Consider the following 22,183-nt stretch of genomic DNA (forward strand, 5'->3'; position numbering starts at 1 on the left):
CGAGGGGCCCCAGGCGGGGGGGCAGGGCGCGGGCGGTCGCCAGGGGGGTTATGGGGGGGCCCAGGCGGGGGGGCCCAGGAGAGGGGGTGGGGGGGGTTGCAGGGGTGCCCAGGCGGGGACCAGGGCGGGGGGGTCACGGGGGGGGCCCAGGTGAGGGGGCGGGCGGGGGGGGTAGGGAGCCCAGGTGAGGGGCCCCAGGCGGGGGGCAGGGCACGGGCGGGCGCGGGGGGGTCGTGGGGGGCACCAGGCAGGGGGGCCCAGGTGAGGGGGAGGGGGGTCGCGGGGGGGGCTCAGGCGGGGGGGCCCAGGGAAGGGGGCGGGGGAAGGCAGGGGGTAGGGAGCCCAGGTGAGGGGCCCCAGGCAGGGAGCAGGGCGCGGGCAGTTGCGGGGGGGCCCAGGGGAGGGGGCGGGTGGGGGGTAGGGAGCCCAGGTGAGGGGCCCCAGGCGGGGGGCAGGGCGGGGGGTGGCGGGGGACCCAGGCGGGGGTAGGGAGCCCAGGCGAGAGGCCCCAGGCGGGGGGCAGGGCGGGGGGTCGCGGGGGGCCCAGGGGAGGGGACGGGGGGGGTCGCGGGGGGTCCCAGTCCGGGGGCAGGGCGGGGGGTCGCGGGGGGCCCAGGGGAGGGGGCGGGGGGGCCCGGGCGGGGGGTAGGGAGCCCAGTCGAGGGGCCCCAGGCGGGGGGCAGGGCGGGGGGGCGGCGCCGCGCGCGCGGAAAGTGCGGCCGCCAACGCTCAGGCTGAGGCGGCGGCGGCGCGGGGCGGGGCCCGGCGGGACATGGGGCAGCGCGGCCGGGACGCGGGGCCGGGGCCGGCGGGGAGCGGCGCCATGCGGAGCCTGAACCAGCTGCGCGCCGAGGTGCGGGGGCCGGGGCCGGGGCCGGGGAACGGGCCCTTGTGCGGCTCGGCCGGGGCTGCCGGGGGCTGCTTCCCTCCCGCAGGCCGAGGGCTGTCGGGCCGGGGCGAGCCGGTTCCGGGCCGGGGCGAGCCGGTTCCCCCCCGGGACCGGGGGGGTCTCAGACTGGGGGGGTCGCGAGCGGCCAGCCCCGGCCCCCCGAAACCCGCTTCGCCCCCGGCATTTCTCATGGTGTTAAACCGATGCCCCCCCCCGCGTTTTTAATCTGTGCGGGGGGGGTCGCCGCCGCTGCCCCCCCCCGCCCCCGCCGCGGCGCCCTGCGGCTGAGCAGCCCGGCGGGGGGAGCCCGAGGCCCGGCGCGGTGCCCGGGGCGGAGGGTGCGTTTGCCCCCCGCCGGGCCGGGCCGGCGGCGCCTCTCCCGCCCCGGCGGCGCCTCTCCCGCCCCGGGGGGCTCACCGCTGCGGTAGCCAGCCAGGGGGGCGTGAGAGTGGCCCTCTTCCCTCCCTGGTACCCAGGCACCTGCCTGGGCTCCGGGCTGCCCGCAGCCGTTTGGGCTCCCCGTCCTTGTTTCTGGGGTTGAGCCAAACTCTCAGGGAGGCCCGTGGGCGGGCTGCCTTGCCGGGGCTCCGCGCTGAGGCTCTGAACGGCCGCTCCGGCCTCCCCCCCTTTGCCCGCAGTTGTTTCGAATCCACTCGTCTAACCCCCTGGGAACCGTAAGGGTGGGCCCAGCTTAATCCCCTTCAGAAGGGCAGCAACTACCCCGGATTCATTTTGCCTCCCCTCGCCCCAGAGCCCTGGCAGCAACGGACCATCTAGCGTCAGAAGCTCCTTACAAAAATGTTATGGAGAGAAACCCTCGGTCTCTATTTGCAGGTTTACATACAACATGCTTACATGATGGAGAGGTAATGGACGTTAGCTGCTACAGCAGCAGTCCAGATACCCTGTAAAGTTGTGGAAATACCAGGGTAGGTCCACAGCCCTTCTCCTGTTGTGCCTCTAAATGCTGAACTTGGGTTGCATCCTCTTGTGCTACCTCAGCGCCATACAAAATCCTTTCCAACCACAGCTGCTAGCTGTGTGAATAGTCTTGAAGACAGAAAGAACAGGAATACTTGTGGCACCTTAGAGACGAACCCATTTATTTGAGCATAAGCTTTCTTGAAGCTCACTTCATCGGATGCATCGTGCTGATGCTCAAATAAATGGGTTCATCTCTAAGGTGCCACAAGTACTCCTGTTCTTTTTGCGAATACAGACTAACACGACTGCTACTCTGAAACTTGAAGACAGAGTATTCCAAAAGGATCAGTGAGTGACCTCTACAAAGCCAGAAAGTTGTGTGGGGAAGCGTTATTTCCTTCTTGCCATTGGAGGGAGGTGGCCACCGAAGTGCTGTGAAGTAAACTGTATAGTGGTGAAATGAATCTGGGCCTCTAGAGCTGCACTGAATAGGAGAAGGGTGTTAACGCAGAACAGCAGATGTTCCACTTTCAAGGATCTGTGGGGAGAATTTGGAAGAGGTCAGTGAGAAATGTAGCCTGCTAGTCCCTGGTTTAGTGACACTGTCCTATTTCTTCACAGCAATTCTCAGCACTGACTGATGTAGTCTTCAGCTTTTTAACAGAGCCCAAGGAGGTAAGGCCTCTGCAGCACAATGTGGATATGGGTTTGATTGCAGCGGTCAGATGAGATGAGCGCAGCTTTAAGGCTTTGTCTCTTCTCTTTGCTGTCTGCAGGTAGAGAGGTTTCTGACTCAGCTCTCTGAATTTGCCACCATGAATGAAATCAGCCTAGGTCCTCTGAAAAATATTATCAAAAGTATCCTCTTGATACCTAATGGTGAGTAGCCTGGAAATGGTTGTGTGTGTGAGAGAGAATGTTACTCTTGGTTTGAGCCTGAAAGGAACTGCTGTGTTTGTGCCTGCACACTGATCCATCTAGAGCCCCACTGATTTCACTGTGCCTATCAGCTTGCAGGATAGAACCTTTGATTGCTAAGTAAGCAATAATCAAGAATTAAAAATGAGTTCTCAAACATACTTTAGAAATCCCTCTCTCTGTTGAAGAATCCCTGTTCAGTTCATCAGGCTGTTGTCTCTTAAGCCATGTCTATACACAAGTTCCACTGGCTTAACTAAAGTCTGTTAAAAAAATATTTTAGTTGAACCTACTTCTGTACCTTTATGAGGACACATAAGAACAGTCAGACTGGGTGAGACCAAAGGTCCATCTAGCCCAGTGGCCAATGCTGGGTGCCCCAGAGGAAATGAACAGAACAGGTAATCATCAGGTGATCCATCCAACCCACACATCTATTGGTTTAACTTGCACCTGTAAAAATTAAATATATTTGGTGAAACTAGTGCAGTTTTATCTTCAGACAAAAACCCTGTAGCAGCTGCCATCTACATGATGCAGCATTGTACTTCCCAGTAGGCAGATGAGCTTCATCAGATAGAGGGCTGAGCAAATTGAGACCCCATTAGAAGACTCTGGAAATCAGAGCCATTTAAAACTGTGTTAAGATGACTTCTATCCTTGCAGCCTCCTTTTAGAGAAACACTTATCTATGAGCAGCTCCCCAAAACAAGTGTATGTTAATCACACGTAGCGGAGCCAGAAAAGACCAGCAGAGTCATTCAGTCTGACCACTTTGTTGTACAAGATTATTCCCTACAGCAATTCTGCTACCACCGTAGCCAACTTATTCTCAGCAATCTGCAGTGGCTGTGTGCTTCAACCACCTCCCTTGGGAGTGTCTCCTGTTCATCCATTACCTTTACTATTATCTGTTGGTCTTAGATTTTTCTGTACTTCCCATCACCATAGTACTTAAGCGCAAATTTTCTTCTAGCATTTTGCTTGTATTAAATTTTCTTTTTGTAGCTTCAGGCCATTTCTCCTTTTCCTGCTAGCATAAAAGGCAGTGAAAAAATTTCCTTCCTCCTTTTATATCGCTACCTTGAAGGTATTAACAGTCAGAAATCATAATTTTCCCCATTCTGAGGCTTTTCTTTTCTAGACAACATACATTTAGCTCCCTTGGTTGCTATTTATATGCCTTATCCTCAAATCCTTGTATCATTTTTGTCAGGGCTGAGATGCCATGAACGATACCTGCCATCTGTTCTGATAACTTCACTGAGTGCTTATGTACAATACAGATACAAAGCCGTGTGGGGCAGGCAGTCTATCAAAATTTACCGGACAGACTCCTTCTCTTGGCTTTAGAGAACAGGGTCCTTGTAAATTTCAATGTGCAGCCTGCTCCCCAAGAACAAAGCAGGCAGGCACAGCAGGAGAAAATGTTACAGGCACATGGTCCCACCCACCATCCAGAACGCAGCAGGTAGGTCAAATTAGTAGCTTGCCAGCCGTTAACAAGCAAAGCTTCTGTAAGGGAAAAAGCAGTAACTTCAAAACGAAGCTGCTGGTGCCATTACCATGGAGACCAACAATGTAGCTTCATCTTGCTCTCATGCACATGCATCCGACTGACGCTTTAAGCAGTAGCTTTGGTGTCTACTAAGGTACAGTAGGAGACAACAGTATTTCCTACTTTGGTGAGTAGCAAGCTGCTGAACAGCACAACTGGAGAACAAAAACATCCTGTTAAAACCTCTCTGTCCCTGTGTGTGTTTGACGTAACACAGTGCAATGCTGTATTTCAGTAAAAATGATTTCCTCCTTTTGCACGGTTTATTCTAGGGGCCCTGAAGAGGAATCTGTCATCTGAACAAGTCCGAGCAGATTTCATTGCTCTGGGTAGGTCACTTGACTTTACTAAATATTAAATATTCATTGGTTTTTATTTTGTTAATCTTGTGTGGTTTCTCCTACAGGGCTCAGTGAAGAGAAAGCTAGTTATTTTGCAGAGCAGGTATTAGTAGAATTCCTTTTCTTCTTAACTTTAAAAAAAAAAAAACTCATTGGGACAGGGCGGTTTCATAAACTTGTGGCCACATATTCAGAGGTCTCAAGAAGTCAGGCTGTCTGTTGCTTCATACCTTATGAAAATCAAACTAAAGATGCCATGACAACTGGAATGAAACGTTTTGTCTAAGCAGTACTTCTGATTTGGCATGGCATATGCATTGTAGCATATAAGCACCTTAAACAGTTTTGACTGCGGCAATTAAGTGTGGCTTTGATTCTGTTTCTGCCTTTGCTTGCATTGAACCTCAGCGTTATCCAAATAAATAAATACAGGACTTTTTGCATTAACATGTTAAATTGGTCCCATGGCAAAATTTTCAAAAATGCCTAAATCAACTACATAAAAATAAATACATTTTTTAAACTTATACCCCCGTCCATTTTCATTTTTTGGCATTTATGCAGTCCCTTGATATGTGCTGCATGAACATCTGCTTTATGCTTCTGCTGGAGCTCTGCCCAATTGCTTATTGGTGTTGGAGCTACAGGTAGTACGGTAAGGAGTAGTATTTTTGCATCAATTGGTTAAGTGTCCATTTTTTGCTCCTACAGTGGAAGCTGAATTCCCCCACCCTGACACGCCTGGCTGTTGGACAGACGCTGATGATTAACCAGCTTATAGATATGGAGTGGAAATTTGGAGGTAATAGATGCAAGATATGAGTAGGCTGGAGTGTCTGTTTGATGTCAAGGCTGAAATCCAGCAGCAGTTCTTAGCTGTAGACTCTCTTGAAATAATTTCACTTAACTAATCTACTTTAGACCTCAGGGGAGTTATGTGCCATCTCTTCTCTCCATTTCACAGTGACTGCAGGGAGCAGTGAACTGGAAAAAGTGGGAAGTATTTTCTTACAGGTAAGTCTCCCAAAATGAGAGTTTAGGGAATGGGTTGTAGTTCATCACTTGGTAAAGGACAAGCTAAAGGGATGAACCTGCTGGTGCTGACTCCAGTGGGAGCCAAGGGAACCCAAGAGTATGGCATTTGGAGTTGGCTCTGCTTCTGATTTCTTGAAGACATCAGCTAAAACCAGTACAGTGCTGCTGCTTTTTCTGCATGCTTCACTTATCTAAGGAGATTTGTGGCCAACCGTAGGGATGATGAGGTACCGGCATTTGCAGTCTAGTAGAGGTCCTGATATTGTGTACAAGAGGTTGGTTTGATTTACTTAGATAAAAGACACTCCTTAGGATGATCTCTGAAGGATCTACCCCATAGTAGCTTTTCCTGGAAGACCAGTTGAAGAAGTGGTCTCTCTACAATAGTCTATGCTGTCTGAAACTAACGTTTGATGCCTTGATTTTTGAGATGCTCGGCTATTTCAATTAAATGTCTGATTCCTTCCCAGTTGAAACTGGTGGTTAAAAACGGAAGCCAAACGGATCACGTGTATGTAGGTGAGTTAACTAACTACAGTGGGGAGTTCTAGAGCAGAAACATTTCATGAAGGGACTTCAGAAGTATTTCATGAAGCCTTTGAAATGTATTTGAGAGTCCAAGTATTTATAGAACCGTCACATATATTCATTGGATCTCAATGAGCTTTGGAAGCAGACCCAGCTCCCAGCAGGGGATCACTATAGAACAGTGGTTCTCAACCGGGGATGTGTGTACCATTGGGGTACGCAGAGGTCTTCCAGGGGATACATCAACTCATCTAGATGTTTGCCTAGTTTTACAACAGGCTACATAAAAAGCACTAGCGAAGTCAGTACAAACTAAAATTTCATAAAGTGACTTGTTTATACTGCTCTCTATCCTATATACCAGGGATCGGCAACCTTTTGGCATGCGACCCATCAGGGAAATCTGCTGGCGGGCCGGGACGGTTTGTTTACCTGCAGCATCCGCAGGTTCGGCCAATCTCAACTCCCATTGGCTGCGGTCCCCCGTTAAAGGCCAATGGGGGCTGCGGGAACTGGCACGGGCCGAGGGCTGTGCTGGCTGCTGCTTCCCACAGCCCCCATTGGCCTGGAACGGGGGACCGCGGCCAGTGGGAGCTGCCATCGGCTGAACCTGCGGACTCTGCAGGTAAACAAACCATCCCGGCCCACCAGCGGATTTCCCTGACAGGCCGTGTGCCAAAGGTTGCCGATCCCTGCTATACACTGAAATGTAAATATAGTATTTGTATTCCAATTGATTTATAATTATATGGTAACAATAAGAAAGTAAGCAATTTTTCAGTAATAGTATGCAGTGACATTTTTGTATTTTTATGTCTGATCTTGTAAGGAAGTAGTTTAAGTGAGGTGTAACTTGGGGGTACACAAGACAAATCAGACTCCTGAAAGGGGTACAGGAATCTGGAAAGGTTGAAAGCCACTGCTGTTGAAGCACTGACTGTAGATGCTCACAACTATTCCAACCCTGAGCTGTCCCAGATGGTGACACTGTAGGAAATAATTCAGAAGTAATGACTGTGTGGAGGGTCTTCACATCTATGCATATCAAAATATATACCATAAAGCTCTGACAATTGGAGCCTTTAGAAGTAGTCATTAGAGAGCAGCATACTAACAGAAATGAGGGCAATCCCAATGTCTGTCATATTATGAAAATCTTTGCCTGGAATCCTGTTACATTCAAATGACGTTGTGTAGAAAAGCATGTTAAGAGCTAGAATCTCTAATACAATCCAGCCCAGGTGGGGATGAAAATTGCTCCTTGATATGGATGTGAATAGCTTTGTGTTAGACATGGGACTTTAAATATAGCTGGGGGTTTTTTTTCCCTCTCCTTTTTCAGAGTTAACATTGCCACAGTTCTACAGTTTTCTGCATGAGATGGAACGAGTCAAAACCAGTCTGGAATGTTTCAGCTGAAACCCCAAGGGACTGCATTTATACCATAGAGGGGTAATTTCTCCTTGTGGGCCAACATGTCTGATCTTAACTCCGCAGATTTGTAACATATTAGATGAAGATTGCACTGTTTAATAAACAACACTGTCAAATAGTTCTGGACCCAGAATGGAAATGGTCTTTAAAAATTTTTATATTTCTGTCCTTCAGAGACTGAAACTTTTACAAATATTTAGTAGCTACAGACATAAGTACCCGTATTGCTTTTCTGTAGTAACCATTAGAAGAAAATATTGTCAGAGCTATGTAGACATTTATAGTGGTATGCAAGCTAGAAATCCATGTTAGTGTCCTGCTTCCTTTTGTATTGGCCTTGTATAAAAGAGATAAAGCAAACTTGTGAGTAAAGACCATTTTAAAAAAAAGAGAATCCTAACTAGATGAATTAGTTAGCAGTGTTCCACATCAAAGCTCTTATTCTCGTGTTAAGAACTTGACTGATAATGTACTGCCCCATAATGCCTCATTATGGAAATTATTATTAAATGGTAGACATGGGAGAACACTGGGCTTTTATTTAAAAAAAATGTCACCCTGATAATAAGACAAATCCCCCGGTTTTCTGAACAAACATATGATTCTAGTGAAGAGCTCTTAAAGACAGGCCTGGGTGAAATAAGTCTTCTACTTCCTAGTACATTTGTCACACTTGTTAGTCTCTTGGGAAGATGAACTCTTCACTTGGAATTCTAGGGCCAAGCAGAGGGCTTGAACTACCTACTGCTGCCCTCACTTAGACCTGTTTTGTGGATGACTAGTTTTCATTCTCCAGGGTTGTCACTAGCACCTTTTATCAGCCTAAATTCACTTTAAGCACACCTCTTGGGACAGGTCTTCTGAAAGGTGATCCCTCTTGCAACGTATTCTCTTTCCAACACTAAGTGTTCCTGAGGAGGTGAGATCTTCACATGCAACTCTAGTCATAACACATATGATGGAAAGAACCAATACACTGTGATGTGTAGGAATAAGAGCTTGAACTAGCATGCAGCCAACACCTAAAATAACTAAGTCCTGCAATAAGCAGAGTCTCCTTCCTAGCTAGTTTCAATGAATGATCAAACATGAGACCTTCCTTTCTTAAATCACTTCTCTTCCAGTTACAACATTCCCATCCCATTAAAACCATGCACAGTGAGATTATAAATAAATACCAGAACTTTGACAGATTGCCCTTTGGGTGCAGTATTACATGCTAATTTTAATCCGTTACAGGAAAATATAACCCCCCATTATCTTTTGTAAGTAGGACCAAGTGACAAATGAGAATGGTGTCTTGTGTTTGAAGAGAGTAACATGGGGGAATCCTACTTGAAATGTCCCAGATTGACTCAAGGCCAATATTTGCATTTTTCTTTCCCGGTGTCACACTCCATTCATAAGGGATCCCTGCTTTGTCACACAAAATTGGAAACTGGAAATAAAACCCTGAGAAATAAAATCCCTCCTTAAAACATTCCTTGTCCCCCCACCACTATCTCACATAGAAAAGCCGAAGAGTCGCGTCAAGAAGAGGGGCCTTTCTGCCTTACGATTTCTGCTGCTTGTTCCTATGGTTTCTCCCAGCCCTGCTGCTCCTAGGTTGTCACTATTACATGATAGTTGTAGTGGGGGGTGGAATACAGTGACACCCTGAAAGGTGCCACTCTCAGCTGCAGATCTAGGACAATCTAACCTGCTCCCCTGCCTTAAGTTCTGGCGTGGTGAGTGCTGAGGCCTTATGTCCTCCAGCTAAGGGCTCCCGCTCTGCAGCCTGACAGTCCCTGGGGGAGTCTCTGATAGGCATTGTGGGTGCTCTAATGCTGCCTCTGTAATGTGAAGTGACCTTCCTGTGCTACCAAAGGTCTCGGCTAGCCCTGTAATACCCCCTTTCATCCTGCGTATTTGACTGTGCTGCTTTGGAAATGAGCTGTGTGAGGTGGCCTGAGTGGAGCTCTGGATGCTGTGACTCGATACGTTTCTGTGGCATGAGCATGAAGGAACATCAGCTGCAGTGGGTTAAAATGGAAGTGGATCTCTCTACATTGGACTGTCAGGTCTGGGTGGAGACCTGGCCTCCAGAGACACGACAAGAAATCTAATGAAACAACTTTGACTTCACTGCACAACAAGTCTCATCCCCTTCTTCACCTCCACAGCCACGCCCAGGTCTTGGTCTAAGAGTGATGTGGGGAGTGGTGTTTGACCACGCTCTCTCTGGTCCTGAACTTACTTTCTTGGTGTTAGCAGTGCAAGGGGGAAGGGAATGCTGGAGTCAGACACTGAGCAGGGGAGGGGGACAGCGAGAATTTTGAAAAACAGATGGAGCACTTTCCTCAGTTCCTACTGCAGCAGCCTTAGCAGGGGGCGGGTGAGGAGAGTACTGTTGTGTCCTGGTCCATGTGTCAGTTTTATGAATGATTTCCTGACAGGTACAAAGGCTGACTCAGCTGGCCTCCTGTTGTGTTCAGTGTGGGACCAGCTTTTCCGGCTGCCAGTCAAGCCCAGTGAGCTGAGAGCTAATCTCTACAGGACAGCAGGCTCAGAGGGAAATAAGGGCCTCTTATAGCTTGGGGTGAAAGCTAACTGTATTTCTGCAGTGGTTTTGGTTCCCTGGTCGTTTTCTCAGCCCATTTCCTTAGGGAGCAGCAGCAGCTCTCGCCCCCTCCCACCGCTTTGTTTTTCAGAGCTCTATGAAGGGCTATGAAAAGTTACAGTTTCACACTTCCGAACAGGCATAGGACCCTTTGGTAGATCTCGCCTCTTTTTCAGCAGCAAGCAGCCAAAGCAAGAGGCTTTCCCTAACTCCCTTATGCAATAGTGGCAGGGCAGGGGCAATCCTGGGTATTTACACTTCATGGCTGGGCTGCTCCCTCCTTCCCCCAGGTAAGGCGTGTCTGAAAGCAGTGAAGGAACCAGAGCTAACTCTGTTGTCTAATTTTAAACCTTTGAGCCATTCTGCTCTAATTCAGACCAAAGCTACAGTACTGAGCCTGGCTCGGTTTTCTGATTTACCCCTCCCAAAATACTTAGAGAATGTGAGACAGTCCAGGGACTGCCGTTCTCCCCTCTGCAGAGGGCCAGCACATGACCAGTGTGCTACTCAAGCAGCACCTAGACTTTGTACAGACTCTACACAGGAGAGAATTTCACCTTGGTCAGGGTGATTGGCCAATCCAGGAACAGACTGACTCCTTGTGAGATGTGCTGGATGGAGTTTTGCTAAATCCTTTGAAGCGTCCTCTAAATAGAGACCATTTTGGGAGATAGGCCCCGACTGGTCCTGTGCTCTGATATGTTTATGATATTTTAATATATTTGTTTTTTAGACCTCTGTAGCAGCGCTGAAGGGAGAAGAGGCTGTGCTGCCCACACAGCTCCCGGAGAGGCTACTTTCAGGTGTTGATTAGATTCAGTTGTGATTATTAACATCTCCAGCTGCTAATAATGTGGCAAGTAGGGAAGTTTTAGCTCATGGTGTCTTTACTTTGTTCTGTAATTCTGTGCCATTTAGTTCATCCATACAGGACTCCTATAAGCATGAAAAGCAGAAGTAGCCGAGCTCCCCCTGCTTGGAGCGCACAAAACAGGCACCATTTCAGTGCCTGCCTGGGAGTGGTCAGCGCATGGGCTGGAGAGGAAGGAATGGGGAGTTCTGTTCTCCGATGAAGTGAGCTGTAGCTCACGAAAGCTCATGCTCAGATAAATTGGTTAGTCTCTAAGGTGCCACAAGTCCTCCTTTTCTTTTTGCGAATACAGACTAACACGACTGTTACTCTGAAACCTATCAATTACATGCTCTGTGACCTTGTTCAGGTCACATGCAGTGGGATATTCGAGAGCGCAGTTCCCACTGACAATCGTGGAGAATCCCACTCCACTGTTTTCAGTGGGAGCAGCTGGATGCCAAGCTTTTTTGAAAACCTGGCCCTTAACGTGACTCCATTTCCCCATTTGTAAAATAGAGGTAACCAGCCTTCCCCATGGCGTCAGTAACACTTGGGAAGTGCTTAGACAGCCTGTGGGTGATTCATTCTTATTTTACAGCCCAAGCCCCAGACAAATTGAAGAGAAGGAAGCTGTGCATAGTTTCTTAAAAGTGAACTAAGAACCCAGCAGAGTAGGGGCTACTGCCTGCAGACGTAGGTGACATTTTAAAACAAACAATTTTGAAAGTGCCTTTGCCTCAGGGGCTCTGTTTCCTCTGCAATAACATTATCACAGCCACTTGGACTAGCGTATGGAGAGGCTAGGAGGTCAGCAGGTGTCAGAGGGGTCACCTGGCATCCTGAACCTGGGCCTTGGTACGTACTTAGAGCAGAAAGAGGGTTGTTTTCAACTGCTTTGTCATAACAACCCCTCTCCTAATGCTCTCTTTGTCATCTCTTATGCCTGGCTTTGCATCCTTTTTCACCCTGTGGTTGGAACACCCCCCAACTGCACCATGCATCCTCCTGCAGCTCCTTCAGATTTCTCTTTAAGACCCACTTTCATGAAGCCTTCCTACCCTGATGATCTCCCTGCAATGTCCGAGCCCCTTTGTTTGTCTGACATGCCCTGTGTACTCTTATGGTGCATAGTCATTTAATTCTATGGGTCTCTTCTGCTTTGTGAAAAGAACAGGAGGACTTGTGGCACCTTAGAGACTAACCAATTTATTTGAGCATAAGCTTTCGTGAGCTACAGCTCACTTCATCGGATGCATACTGTGGAGCTGTAGCTCACGAAAGCTTATGCTCAAATAAATTGGTTAGTCTCTAAGGTGCCACAAGTCCTCCTTTTCTTTTTGTGAATACAGACTAACACGGCTGTTACTCTGAAACCTGTCATTCTGCTTTGTGGACTCTTAAATCAGTTGGGTAGAATGTTTTGCATTTCACAGTGAAAGGTTGTGATGTTGGTAGGGGGAAGAGGGAATAACTCAGAATCTCTTACTAGAAATGTGCTGGGGGTGGGGGGAGAATACTGCATTTGGAATTCCTGAGAAATGCAGAGGGCATGTGGGGAATAACACCAGGCCGCCAGCAGCTGGACAGGGCAGCGAGAGGTCATCACTGCTTGCCTTGCTAATGGATGTGAATTACATCTGCTAAAGTCTCTGACCTGCTAGCAAAAACAAACCAAAAGATGTGCGTAAATTACTGCAAGTGTTTTCTGCAGTTAGGCTGTAGAGCACGGTGCTGTTGCTAATCTGTCTGGGCTTTCCCAAGTCTGGAGAAAGACACAGTATTGAGTCCACTCGTCTACTAGAAAAGTATCAAGAAGGTCATATGAACTAGAGATGGAACCCCAGTGCTCAGAGAAAAGGGATTCAGGATCACACCCCTCCAGCCAGTAAATCAGGGGATAAAGCTAGACCTCACAGGGCTGATCACGGAAGGAACGCAGTGACCAGTTTTTGGAAACTCTGATGATTCCTGGCAGAACCATGCAATACACACGATGGTTCTTTTGTTCCCAAGATTTCCGTACAAACCTATCTTCAGTTTCTATTTACAGAAGGCTCGTCTGGCTTCCTTGGCTTGGCTTTGATGGGAAGCTAACTCAGTCAAGGGTTGTTCATAAGACTTGAGGAGGAGAGAGGAAGTCTAATGGGCAGAACACAGGACTAGGAGCCTGAACCCCTGGGCTCTATTCAGATCTCTGCTTCTGACCTCTAATGTGACCCAAGACAAGTCAATTAACCTCCCAGAGGCTCAGTTTCCTCCCTTGTGAAGTGGAGGTGAAGCTAAACCCAGGGTTGTGAGTTCAATCCTTGAGGAGGGCATTTAGGGATCTGGGGCAAAAACTGGGGATTGGTTCTGCTTTGAGCAGGGGGTTGGACTAGATGACCTCCTGAGGTCCTTTCCAAACTTGATATTCTATGATTAGGTGACCCACTCACCCCTGCCCCGGGCACTACAGAAGTACCACTTGTATTTTCAAACCTGAGCTGATTTCTACACGCTACAGATGAATCACTTCTTTCCCAAGGCTGGTGGCCCTTTGGCCAAAATCTCTCTCCAAATAGTCATTCTGGTGTCGTTCCAGCCCTCTGAATAATGCTCTGGACTTGCTTCAGTCTTTACCACATATACTTGCAAGTTTCTCTAGCACACTAAGCCTTTAGATCTGATCCACACAATGGCTTGAACCATGCTACTAACCACCCCTGCTCAAAAATTGGTCATCCTGATTCATGCCGGACAACTCATTCACAGCATCCTTATGGTCAGTGCAGCTCTAGTCCAAATTCTCAGTTCAGCTGGGACAAGGACTTCTTTAGAACCATGCTAACACAGACTTGTGTCAAAGACTAACCCTAGGAACTCAGAGGGCACTACAGGGAGACCACACTGTTTGCCTTTTTAAAGCTCACATGAACTGTTGTTGTAGCTGTGTTGGTCCCAGGATACTAGAGAGACAAGGTGGGGAAGGTAATGTCTTTAATTAGACAAACTTCTGTTGGTGTGAGAGAGATGCTTTGGTGCTTACACAGAGCTCTTCTTCAGGTCTGGGAAAGGTACTCGGAGTGTCACAGCTAAATAAAAAGTGGAACAGATTGTTTAGCATAAGTAGTTAACATATTTCAAGGGACACTCCGAGTACCTTTCCCAGACCTGAAGAAGAGCTTTGTGTAAGCTCAAAGTGTGTGTGTGTCTCTCACCAATGGAAGATATTACCTCACTCCCCACCTTCCCCTTGTCTTTTGAAAGCTCTGCCCTCTGAGCACACACCTCTCCTCCTGTCCCATTCCACCTCCCCAGTCTTTTCTGAAAAGAAATATTAAACACAAAATGTAATCAATCTGTGCAAACAATTGGAGGAGGAGTGCCAAAGGCTTTTTCTAGAAAGAAGTCACTGTGGGGGAGAAGGTGGTGGGATTCAGAACTTCTCATTGGCCAGAGGCCTTAAATTCCTCCCAGTGGAATTGATGCACGAGTATCTATAGAGCTCTGGCTCCTGGAGATCTGTCCCAGCGTCTAAGCCAGCGCAGTTCCATTGAAATCACTGGAGCAATGCCATTTACGCCGGCTGAAGACCTGGCCCAGCATGCCGAACCTTCTGCTCGGCACGCGCAGACAGCCCCTAAATCAGAGCTGCTTAGCCTCCCTTTAAAAGGGGATTTGCTCCTCAAGGAGCAACTAGAATACTAGATAAGACTGTAAAACACCGGGCTGCTTCCAGATTTCTGCCAAGACACAAATATCATGGAGAGCACTCAGAGTGTTTGAGCTCCACTTCCTCCCACAAAGATTTGCATTACACAACGCTGCACCCAACTTCAAGAGCACCCCTGGGTTCAGATCAGATCAGTCCCCGTGTCCAATCCTGCTCCTATTGAAGTCAATGAGCACTTTGTCATTGACGGCAGTGGGCACAGGATTGGGCCCAGAATCCTCCAACAGTGGCCCATGCCAAGTCTCCAGCCAAAAGTGGGATTTCTCCCGGCTATCAGAAAGAATCTTCTTGTCCCATCCCTGCTCTTACTAAGGCTTTTAGTTAGACACCGAGGGCACTGTGTTGTGCTATGTCATGCTGCTATAGCACGGTCATGTAGACACTTCCTACAGTGATGGAAGGGGGATCTCTGTCGAGGGAGGCACTCCCCCTCCCCGAGTGGCAGCATCTAGGTCAACAGACGAATTCTTCCATCAACCTACACATGTCTACACCAGGAGTTAGATCAGTTTACCTGCAGTGTCCAGGGAGTGTGAATTTTTCACCTTGATCTACATTTTATGTGTAGCCCAGGGCTGAATATGGATCTGGACAAGACTGGCTGGCTCCCATGCCGGCTTGCATGAGGAAAGAGCTCTGGTTCGCAAGGCAATGGCAATGTTTCTCGCCCCTCATCTTGCCGTCTAGCCTGGCTTCTCTCCTCCCCCTAACCAGCTGTATCGGAAATACTGGTGATTCTCAGACCAGACCCCGTGTTGTCTACCCGTACACAGAATTAATGCCCCCTACTTTCGCACCATGAGGTGGAGACCAACAAAGAAAAGAATCCTGTGGGTTGATCACACAGACCATCCTGCCTCGGGGAAAACTCTTGAGCACCAACGTTCCAAGAAGTCAGATTTTAGGGCTCAAAGAGATTATGATCACGTAATCGGATGTCCTGCCTTACCCAGGCCAGAGAACCTCACCCAGTGATTCCTGCATGCAGACCAACAGCTGGTGGTGGAATTCTGTGCTCCACTGTAAATCAGGATCTACAGGCATAAGGGCAGCGAACAGAGGACCACGGCACTACACATGTTCATTCCATCTCCTCCTGACAGCACCAGCCTCCTCAGAGTTCCACTGGGCCTCCTCCCGCAAGTGCAAACTTAAGTCGCGCAAAGACTCTGCTAAGTTTCTCTGTGGGACTTTGGAGCCTCATGGTACTGCAGCAAGAGGGAAAGGGGGCTGGGCGTCTCAACCCAAAAGTTGAAGGGGGTGTTTGTGGTTCGGGTTGGCCCATTACAGCAACTGGGACCATCTGAGAAATTCGGGTTCAGGCTTGGATTTCAAAAGCCCACCCAAGTTCAGGGATGTTTGGATCCCAAGACACATCTCAAATAATTACTTCTCAAATTAGTATCTAACTCAAAGGCACTGGGCTTTTGGTGATTTTTCCAAACACAAAAGAACCACATTCATTTCTGGAAGGGCAAGTGGCTCAGTGGAGGCCGTGGTGGGTCTTTACCCCAAAATACTTATTATACAGTCACTTCTGAAGCATTGCTCACCCTCCTTCTCAGACTCCCCCATGCTAAAAACATCTCAGAGCAACTAAACCAAGTCCCTGCAGTGACCGATCCGGTGCCTCCGTCACTCAGGTGTGGCTGCTCAGCTTTGACAAGTCATGAATCATCCCAGATGCAACTGCAAAGAATAAAATAAACCTATCGGAGCTGTTATAGTGGCTATAGGGAAATGCGCATGTCTAACTCTTCTTAGTGGGCTGGAAAGCTCCATGTACCAAACAGCAAAGGAAACTCCATCCCCTGTTTCCCAGGGCTCTTTCTACAGTTCAAAGAGCTATTTTATAGGTCTGTGCTGTCCCAGCGGCATTGATTTAGCCCACAGTTGAAGCACTAATAAGGTTATCCCCAGACCATGCCACCGGATTTAGTCGCCAAAGAAAGGGAGTCCGGGTGTTAACTCCTTTACTGCCAGGGCACTAGGTACAACAGCAGATTAACCCTTTCTCCTCCCCGCCACGTGTGTCCATGTGATGTTTGCGGGAGGGGCTGGCAGCCTGACCGATCTACAGGCTGAAATCCTCCCCTTATCGGAGAACACATACAAACCCCCCAGGCTCACCCAGCCCTGACCTGGAGGAGCTGAAGGGAGCCCAGTCTTCATGGCCTGTGCAGTCCTGGCCTCTGTGCTGAGAGTCCCAACAAAAGAGGCCAGTTACACCAGTGGGGGCTGGCACCCTTGTGCACTGGAAACTGGATCAAGATCCCTGAGTTAAGAGCTTTCATTTACTAGCTATCCCTGCTGGATTTCAACCAGTCAGCTAGAGGGGGAAAGCTGGGATCCTGCGAACACTCCCCTGGGTCATCTACTCGCAGCTAACTTTTACTGCCATTTCAAAGCAAACATCTGTTCCTCACGGTCATGTGACAAAGTAATCGGCGCGAGAGAGGTGCTTTCTTCAAACGCTGAACAAGAGACTTCATAGGAATCGGGGCAAACAATGGTCATCCCTGAAGCTCCTCAAGCTCTGCTTCACTAGAGAGCTTCTCCCTAAACCATCCCCTGCCTCCCTCCTGCTACAGGCTTAAAGAATCAGTCAACACATACATGTCCTCCTCCCCCCCCTTGCCAGGTGCCACAGTCTGAGCAGGAGTTGCATTTACTGCTCGTTGTGGGTCTCATCTGCACAGCTTAAGGATGTGAGGGACTGAGACACATGCTTCAGTCCACAAACACAGTGCTCACACGGTTAATACACAGAAGCTCAAACAACTGTGCTTAGCGCTTACTATGTACAGCCCCTTTCAACAGGAGATTGCAAAGCATCTTACGATGGTGGATGAGTAGCATTATTCCCATTTTACAGATAGGGAAACGGAGGCAGAATCCCTTGCCTGAGGCCACACAGCAAGGCAAGGGCAGAGCCAGGCCCCGATCCCGATTTGCAGGTCTGTGTCCTAGCCATTAGGCTGCAGCACCTCCATTAGCACAGGACTGTCGGTGCATTTAGTCCATCCCAGCAGGCTGCTTCCCTCTGCTTCTCTTTTCCTACAGAGTCATTCTCCCAAAGAGCCTCCCCACAGCAGAGAAGCAGGGACTGAGCACCAGACCTTTCAGACCCTGGGAACTTCAAGTCGGTACTTAATGACTCAAGCTCATCTGTATGGATCAGAACCGAGACACAATACCTGAGCATCCCCACCAGCCAGCCTTGGGGGCAGTTCAGACCATGAGCCATTTGATCCAGTGCAGGCCCATGTGCACAAAGAAATGTTTCCCTAGAGTGCTTGCTAAGTCACACTCAGCTGTCCTCCACATCTCTGTCCCCTGGCTGGCATTTCCCTCATGCACAATAACTACCCCCTCATGGACAAAGCTGTAGCTCACGAAAGCTTATGCTCAAATAAATTGGTTAGTCTCTAAGGTGCCACAAGTACTCCTTTTCTTTTTGCGAATACAGACAAACACGGCTGCTACTCTGAAACAAAGCATTATTTATAGCTTAGGAAAGATGCCATCTTGCAATGCAGAGAGCGAGGCAGCAGAGGGTGGCAAAGGACCACTAAGAGAATTCTGCACAGCCGTTGCAGGTCAAAGGCAAAGAAGGAAAGGGGCTGCTGACTTGAGTGACTGGTTTCCTTGCTGCCTTTTCTTATGCGATGGCTCCCAGAACAGTGGGCCCCATCAGTACTGCCGGGCTCGGAGTGTGCAATGTTACAACACTGTGTGATACACCCTAACCCCACATCTCCCCCACGCCCCACCAGAGACAGATTTGCCAGAATCACCATTTAATTAACCGCATTCTAACAACATCTTCGTGGCCTGCAGCTTTCCACCCCGGGGAGATGTAGCCCTCTGCATTCCTGTGCGTGTCCAGCTTGTGCCCTCAAAGGCAGCACTTGCACCTCTGCGGGTGGGAATCCCTGCAGCTGCCATTAGAAGCCTTTTGCTGGTCTCTGTTGGTTTCTACCAGCCCCTCTAGGCTTTAGCTGAAGGATCACTAGCCCCAGGAACAAGCAGGCGAGTAGATCTATGGCCACATTCCAAGGCCTGGTTGACAGCTAGAACCAGCTGAATTTTTTTTAACTGGAAGCTAACCCTCAGAACCCCACTTTTTGCAAACAGGCTCAGATTCTGTGCTGTGGTGCAGCAGGTGCAAAGCACCCCTAAACACAGGCTTACCCAGCCACGGGATGATCACTCTGGAGTAGAGGAGATCTTCTGGTGTTTACTCTGCAGTTGGAGGTATGACTGCAGCTTGCACCAGCTTTAATCTAGCAAGGGCAGCTAAAAATAGCAGTGAAGATGCAGCAACATGGGCATCAGCATGGACTGTACAAACCTGCCCAGAGCCCTGGGTACGTATTTGTGTCCCTATCCCCCGCCAGGGTCTGTGCCACAGCATTTTCCCTGCTGTTTTTGCTGCATGGCCAAAGCGGAGGGGGCATGGCCAGAGCCCCAGCAATTCCTGGCTGCAGTCCTGGCAGCTTGGGACTGTTACTAGTTGGTGTAAGTTAGAGCAGCCCTCAGGTGGCTATAACTTCTACCTAGGCAACAGCCCTGCCTCAAGCAGCTCCAGGATCAAGGAAGCACATGCATTTGCTCAGCCCCAGCCCTTACTGAGCTGTGTGGTGTGTGCTCCTCGGGCACAGCTGAGGCTCTAGCCCAGGTACTTTCTGTCCTGCTGCTCTCTGGGTGAGCCACTGAACATAATGGGCCAAATTAATCCTGACATCAGTGGAGTTACACCAGCAAAGAGTTTGGCCTGATGCCTTTAAATGTCATAGGAGACATGGTCATTTGGCTACAACTCCAACCACCTGCACCAACATGGGATGTTTCTTCTCCCAAGTCCAGATCCCAGATGGTGCCGCATGGTGGAAGTGGCGCTGAAGATGCAGCCAATGAGCCACATCCACTTATTCCAGCAATAAATCCGAGTGTTTGCACAGACGAACTCTAGTTATACTAGAGCGTCCTTCATGTTACGAGCGTCGGCTCGACTTCCCACCTGAAAGAGGGTGACACTGTTTTACGTCATTTCACCCAGTTTTTAAAACATGAGTCTTAAAAATTCAATTAACTGGAAAAGTTGGTGCCCCCATTTCTCTTCAGCTCCAGGGTGAAGCCTGAGGCAAACCAGCTCCATTCCATCTCTGGGCACCCCAGCTACAGCCTAAAAATGGGCCAAGCCCCTCTGGCCTATAATGACATAGTACCTCACCTGTCACAGCCAGTTTGTTAACAGCAGAGAAGAAACTATTTGCTCATTTGGGGCTTTCTTGAGGCATCCTGTTACAGACACCAGCAGGCTGGAAGGGACATAGGCATTTTTAGTTTTTTCCACTGCCAGGGAATCAGCTTTTATAGGTAAGTTCCCAATCCATTATTTATTCAGAGCCTGATCCTGTAAGATGGCAAGCGCCCCCAACTCCTATTGGCCTGAATGGGAGCTGGAGGTGCTCAGAACCTTGTAGGACTGGGCCCTTAGTTACTCTTTGGCCTGTAAATGGAACCCCCTGCAGATGCAGGGAAGATTTCGAAGGGCAACTAGGCACCCAGCCCGCACGGACTTTCAAAGAGACTTGGCACCCACCCCCTCTTTGTAGCTCTTAGAAGGCCTCCCCTGTAGCTCTTATGGGACATAAACACCAAAATAATCCAGACTGTGTGGGACACTCGCCCGACGGCAGCTAGAACAGGAGACAGTAATACTGCTCTGGTTTTATGCAGCACCCCAAACCCTCCCTTTGCCTCCCCCCAAGGATCTCACAGCACTTTACTAACACTGATTAATTAAGCCTCACAACCCCCCTCATGAACTCAGTAAGTGTCATTACTCCTATCACAGGATTTTGGCCTGCAAATTCGCTTCCACAAGCCGCAGAGAAAGAATGCTCCTACTTTGCACACGTGAAGCAAAGCTATCTGCACAAAGTTCCTAAATGGTCTTAAAGTTAAGAACGTGTCATTGTATGGGAAGAAGGGCAAATCTCTGCATTTTCAAAAATCTTTTACTTTACCTGTCTGGGTTCATAAGTAAACACCAAGCACCAGATGCAATTATGGGATAGAACTACATGGTTAGCCATGTGTATATGTCTCATCTAAAGTCTGTCCCACTGAAATCATGCTTAAGCACAGGAGTAGAGATGGCTCTGAACCGTGCCCCAGATCCAAGTCTTTCCCACTGTCCCAAACTTTAGGTGAAGGGACGTGTTAGGATCTAAACCCATCTGTGGATTCAGATTTTGCAAATGGTCCCTGCCTTTATAACAGGCCAAGTCAAAATGCCAGCTCCACAGACCGCTGAATTCTGGAGTGTTGCAAATCTGCATTTGATAATGCAGCATGAGCCTGTTTCTACACAGCATGGGTTATAACACTGTCTGGCTTCCTCAGAGCTGCGTTAATACCATGCTGAAGTGCAGTTCTGCTCTGCAAAGCAACTCTGTAAAACAGGCAGGGGGAGGAAGGGTGCCCGTGTTTATTGTGCCTCACTGACAGCATATCAGGTATGCTCAGTTTCAGAGTGAAGAGATGCCTTTTCTAATGGCCAGCCCCAGAAGCTCAACCTGGGATCTGAGAGTCAAGCTGGGCTTTTCCTTCTTGCACATCATCACCAATAAAACAAGTTCTGAAGACCAAATTATCCCACCAGTTCCCCCTTGTACAACCCCACAGCTGCCAATGCAGCCACAGGAGAAGGAAGAGAGAACGTTTGTAATAGGGTGGGGACATGGGGGGGAATAGATGCTTCAGGACTGAGGAGAAAGAGCCTTGAGGCAGGTGGGGGAGGCTGTGCAGGTGTAGCCTGGGGCAGTGAGAGGGGTTGGCTTACCTCTCCCATCAGGTGCAGTTTTCGCCTCAGTCTCCCTCTGGTGCCTGGATGGCTCAGCCCTCCAGTTATGCCAAGAGTCCTCTCCTCTTGGGAGAAATCGGAGTTCAAACAAATCAAAGCAAGTCCCTTTGTGCCTTAACTGCTGGGATTTCCACACGGATCTCCGGGTGGCAGCACTGAGGTGCAGAGCCGCCTAGTTCCTCTGGACCCATACTCCAGGCCCACACTCCACACACCCACCTCAGAACCACACTTCCCTCTCCCTTCCTGAGGCTACTTCCTACCCTCGCTTGTCTGGGTCACTGGCAGCCTGCCTGGAGGCCTCCTTCCTGCAGCACTGCTACCAGCTCTCTCTCCACTGGGAGCCCTGTTCAGACACTGGCTCTTCTCCCTCGAGGGCTCCTTAGCTGCTGCTCTCTCTAGCTCTTCCCAGCCTCAGACAGGGAAAGTGGCTTGGCTTTTATTTCCTCGCCCCGCCCTGCCCCAGCAGGCCTTGCAGCAGCCCTATGACTTGGAAGTACAGGTCAGAGCCTGGAGGT

At 49.3% G+C, this 22,183-nt stretch overlaps 1 protein-coding gene across 1 annotated transcript; it reads left to right on the forward strand.

Annotated features, from left to right (window-relative positions):
* The first annotated feature begins 759 nt into the window (after positions 1-759).
* COMMD7 (COMM domain containing 7) lies at positions 760-7,745 on the forward strand. The gene is made up of 9 exons (XM_077832310.1): positions 760-853; positions 2,435-2,488; positions 2,590-2,692; positions 4,562-4,618; positions 4,696-4,733; positions 5,342-5,432; positions 5,595-5,644; positions 6,136-6,184; positions 7,536-7,745. Exons 1-9 carry the CDS (start codon positions 773-775, stop codon positions 7,610-7,612), a joined length of 600 nt encoding a protein of 199 aa, XP_077688436.1. The 5' UTR covers positions 760-772; the 3' UTR covers positions 7,613-7,745.
* Positions 7,746-22,183: the final 14,438 nt, after the last annotated feature.

The sequence above is a fragment of the Eretmochelys imbricata genome, chromosome 13 (assembly GCF_965152235.1).
Source record: "Eretmochelys imbricata isolate rEreImb1 chromosome 13, rEreImb1.hap1, whole genome shotgun sequence".
In the NCBI taxonomy this organism is placed as follows: domain Eukaryota; kingdom Metazoa; phylum Chordata; order Testudines; family Cheloniidae; genus Eretmochelys; species Eretmochelys imbricata.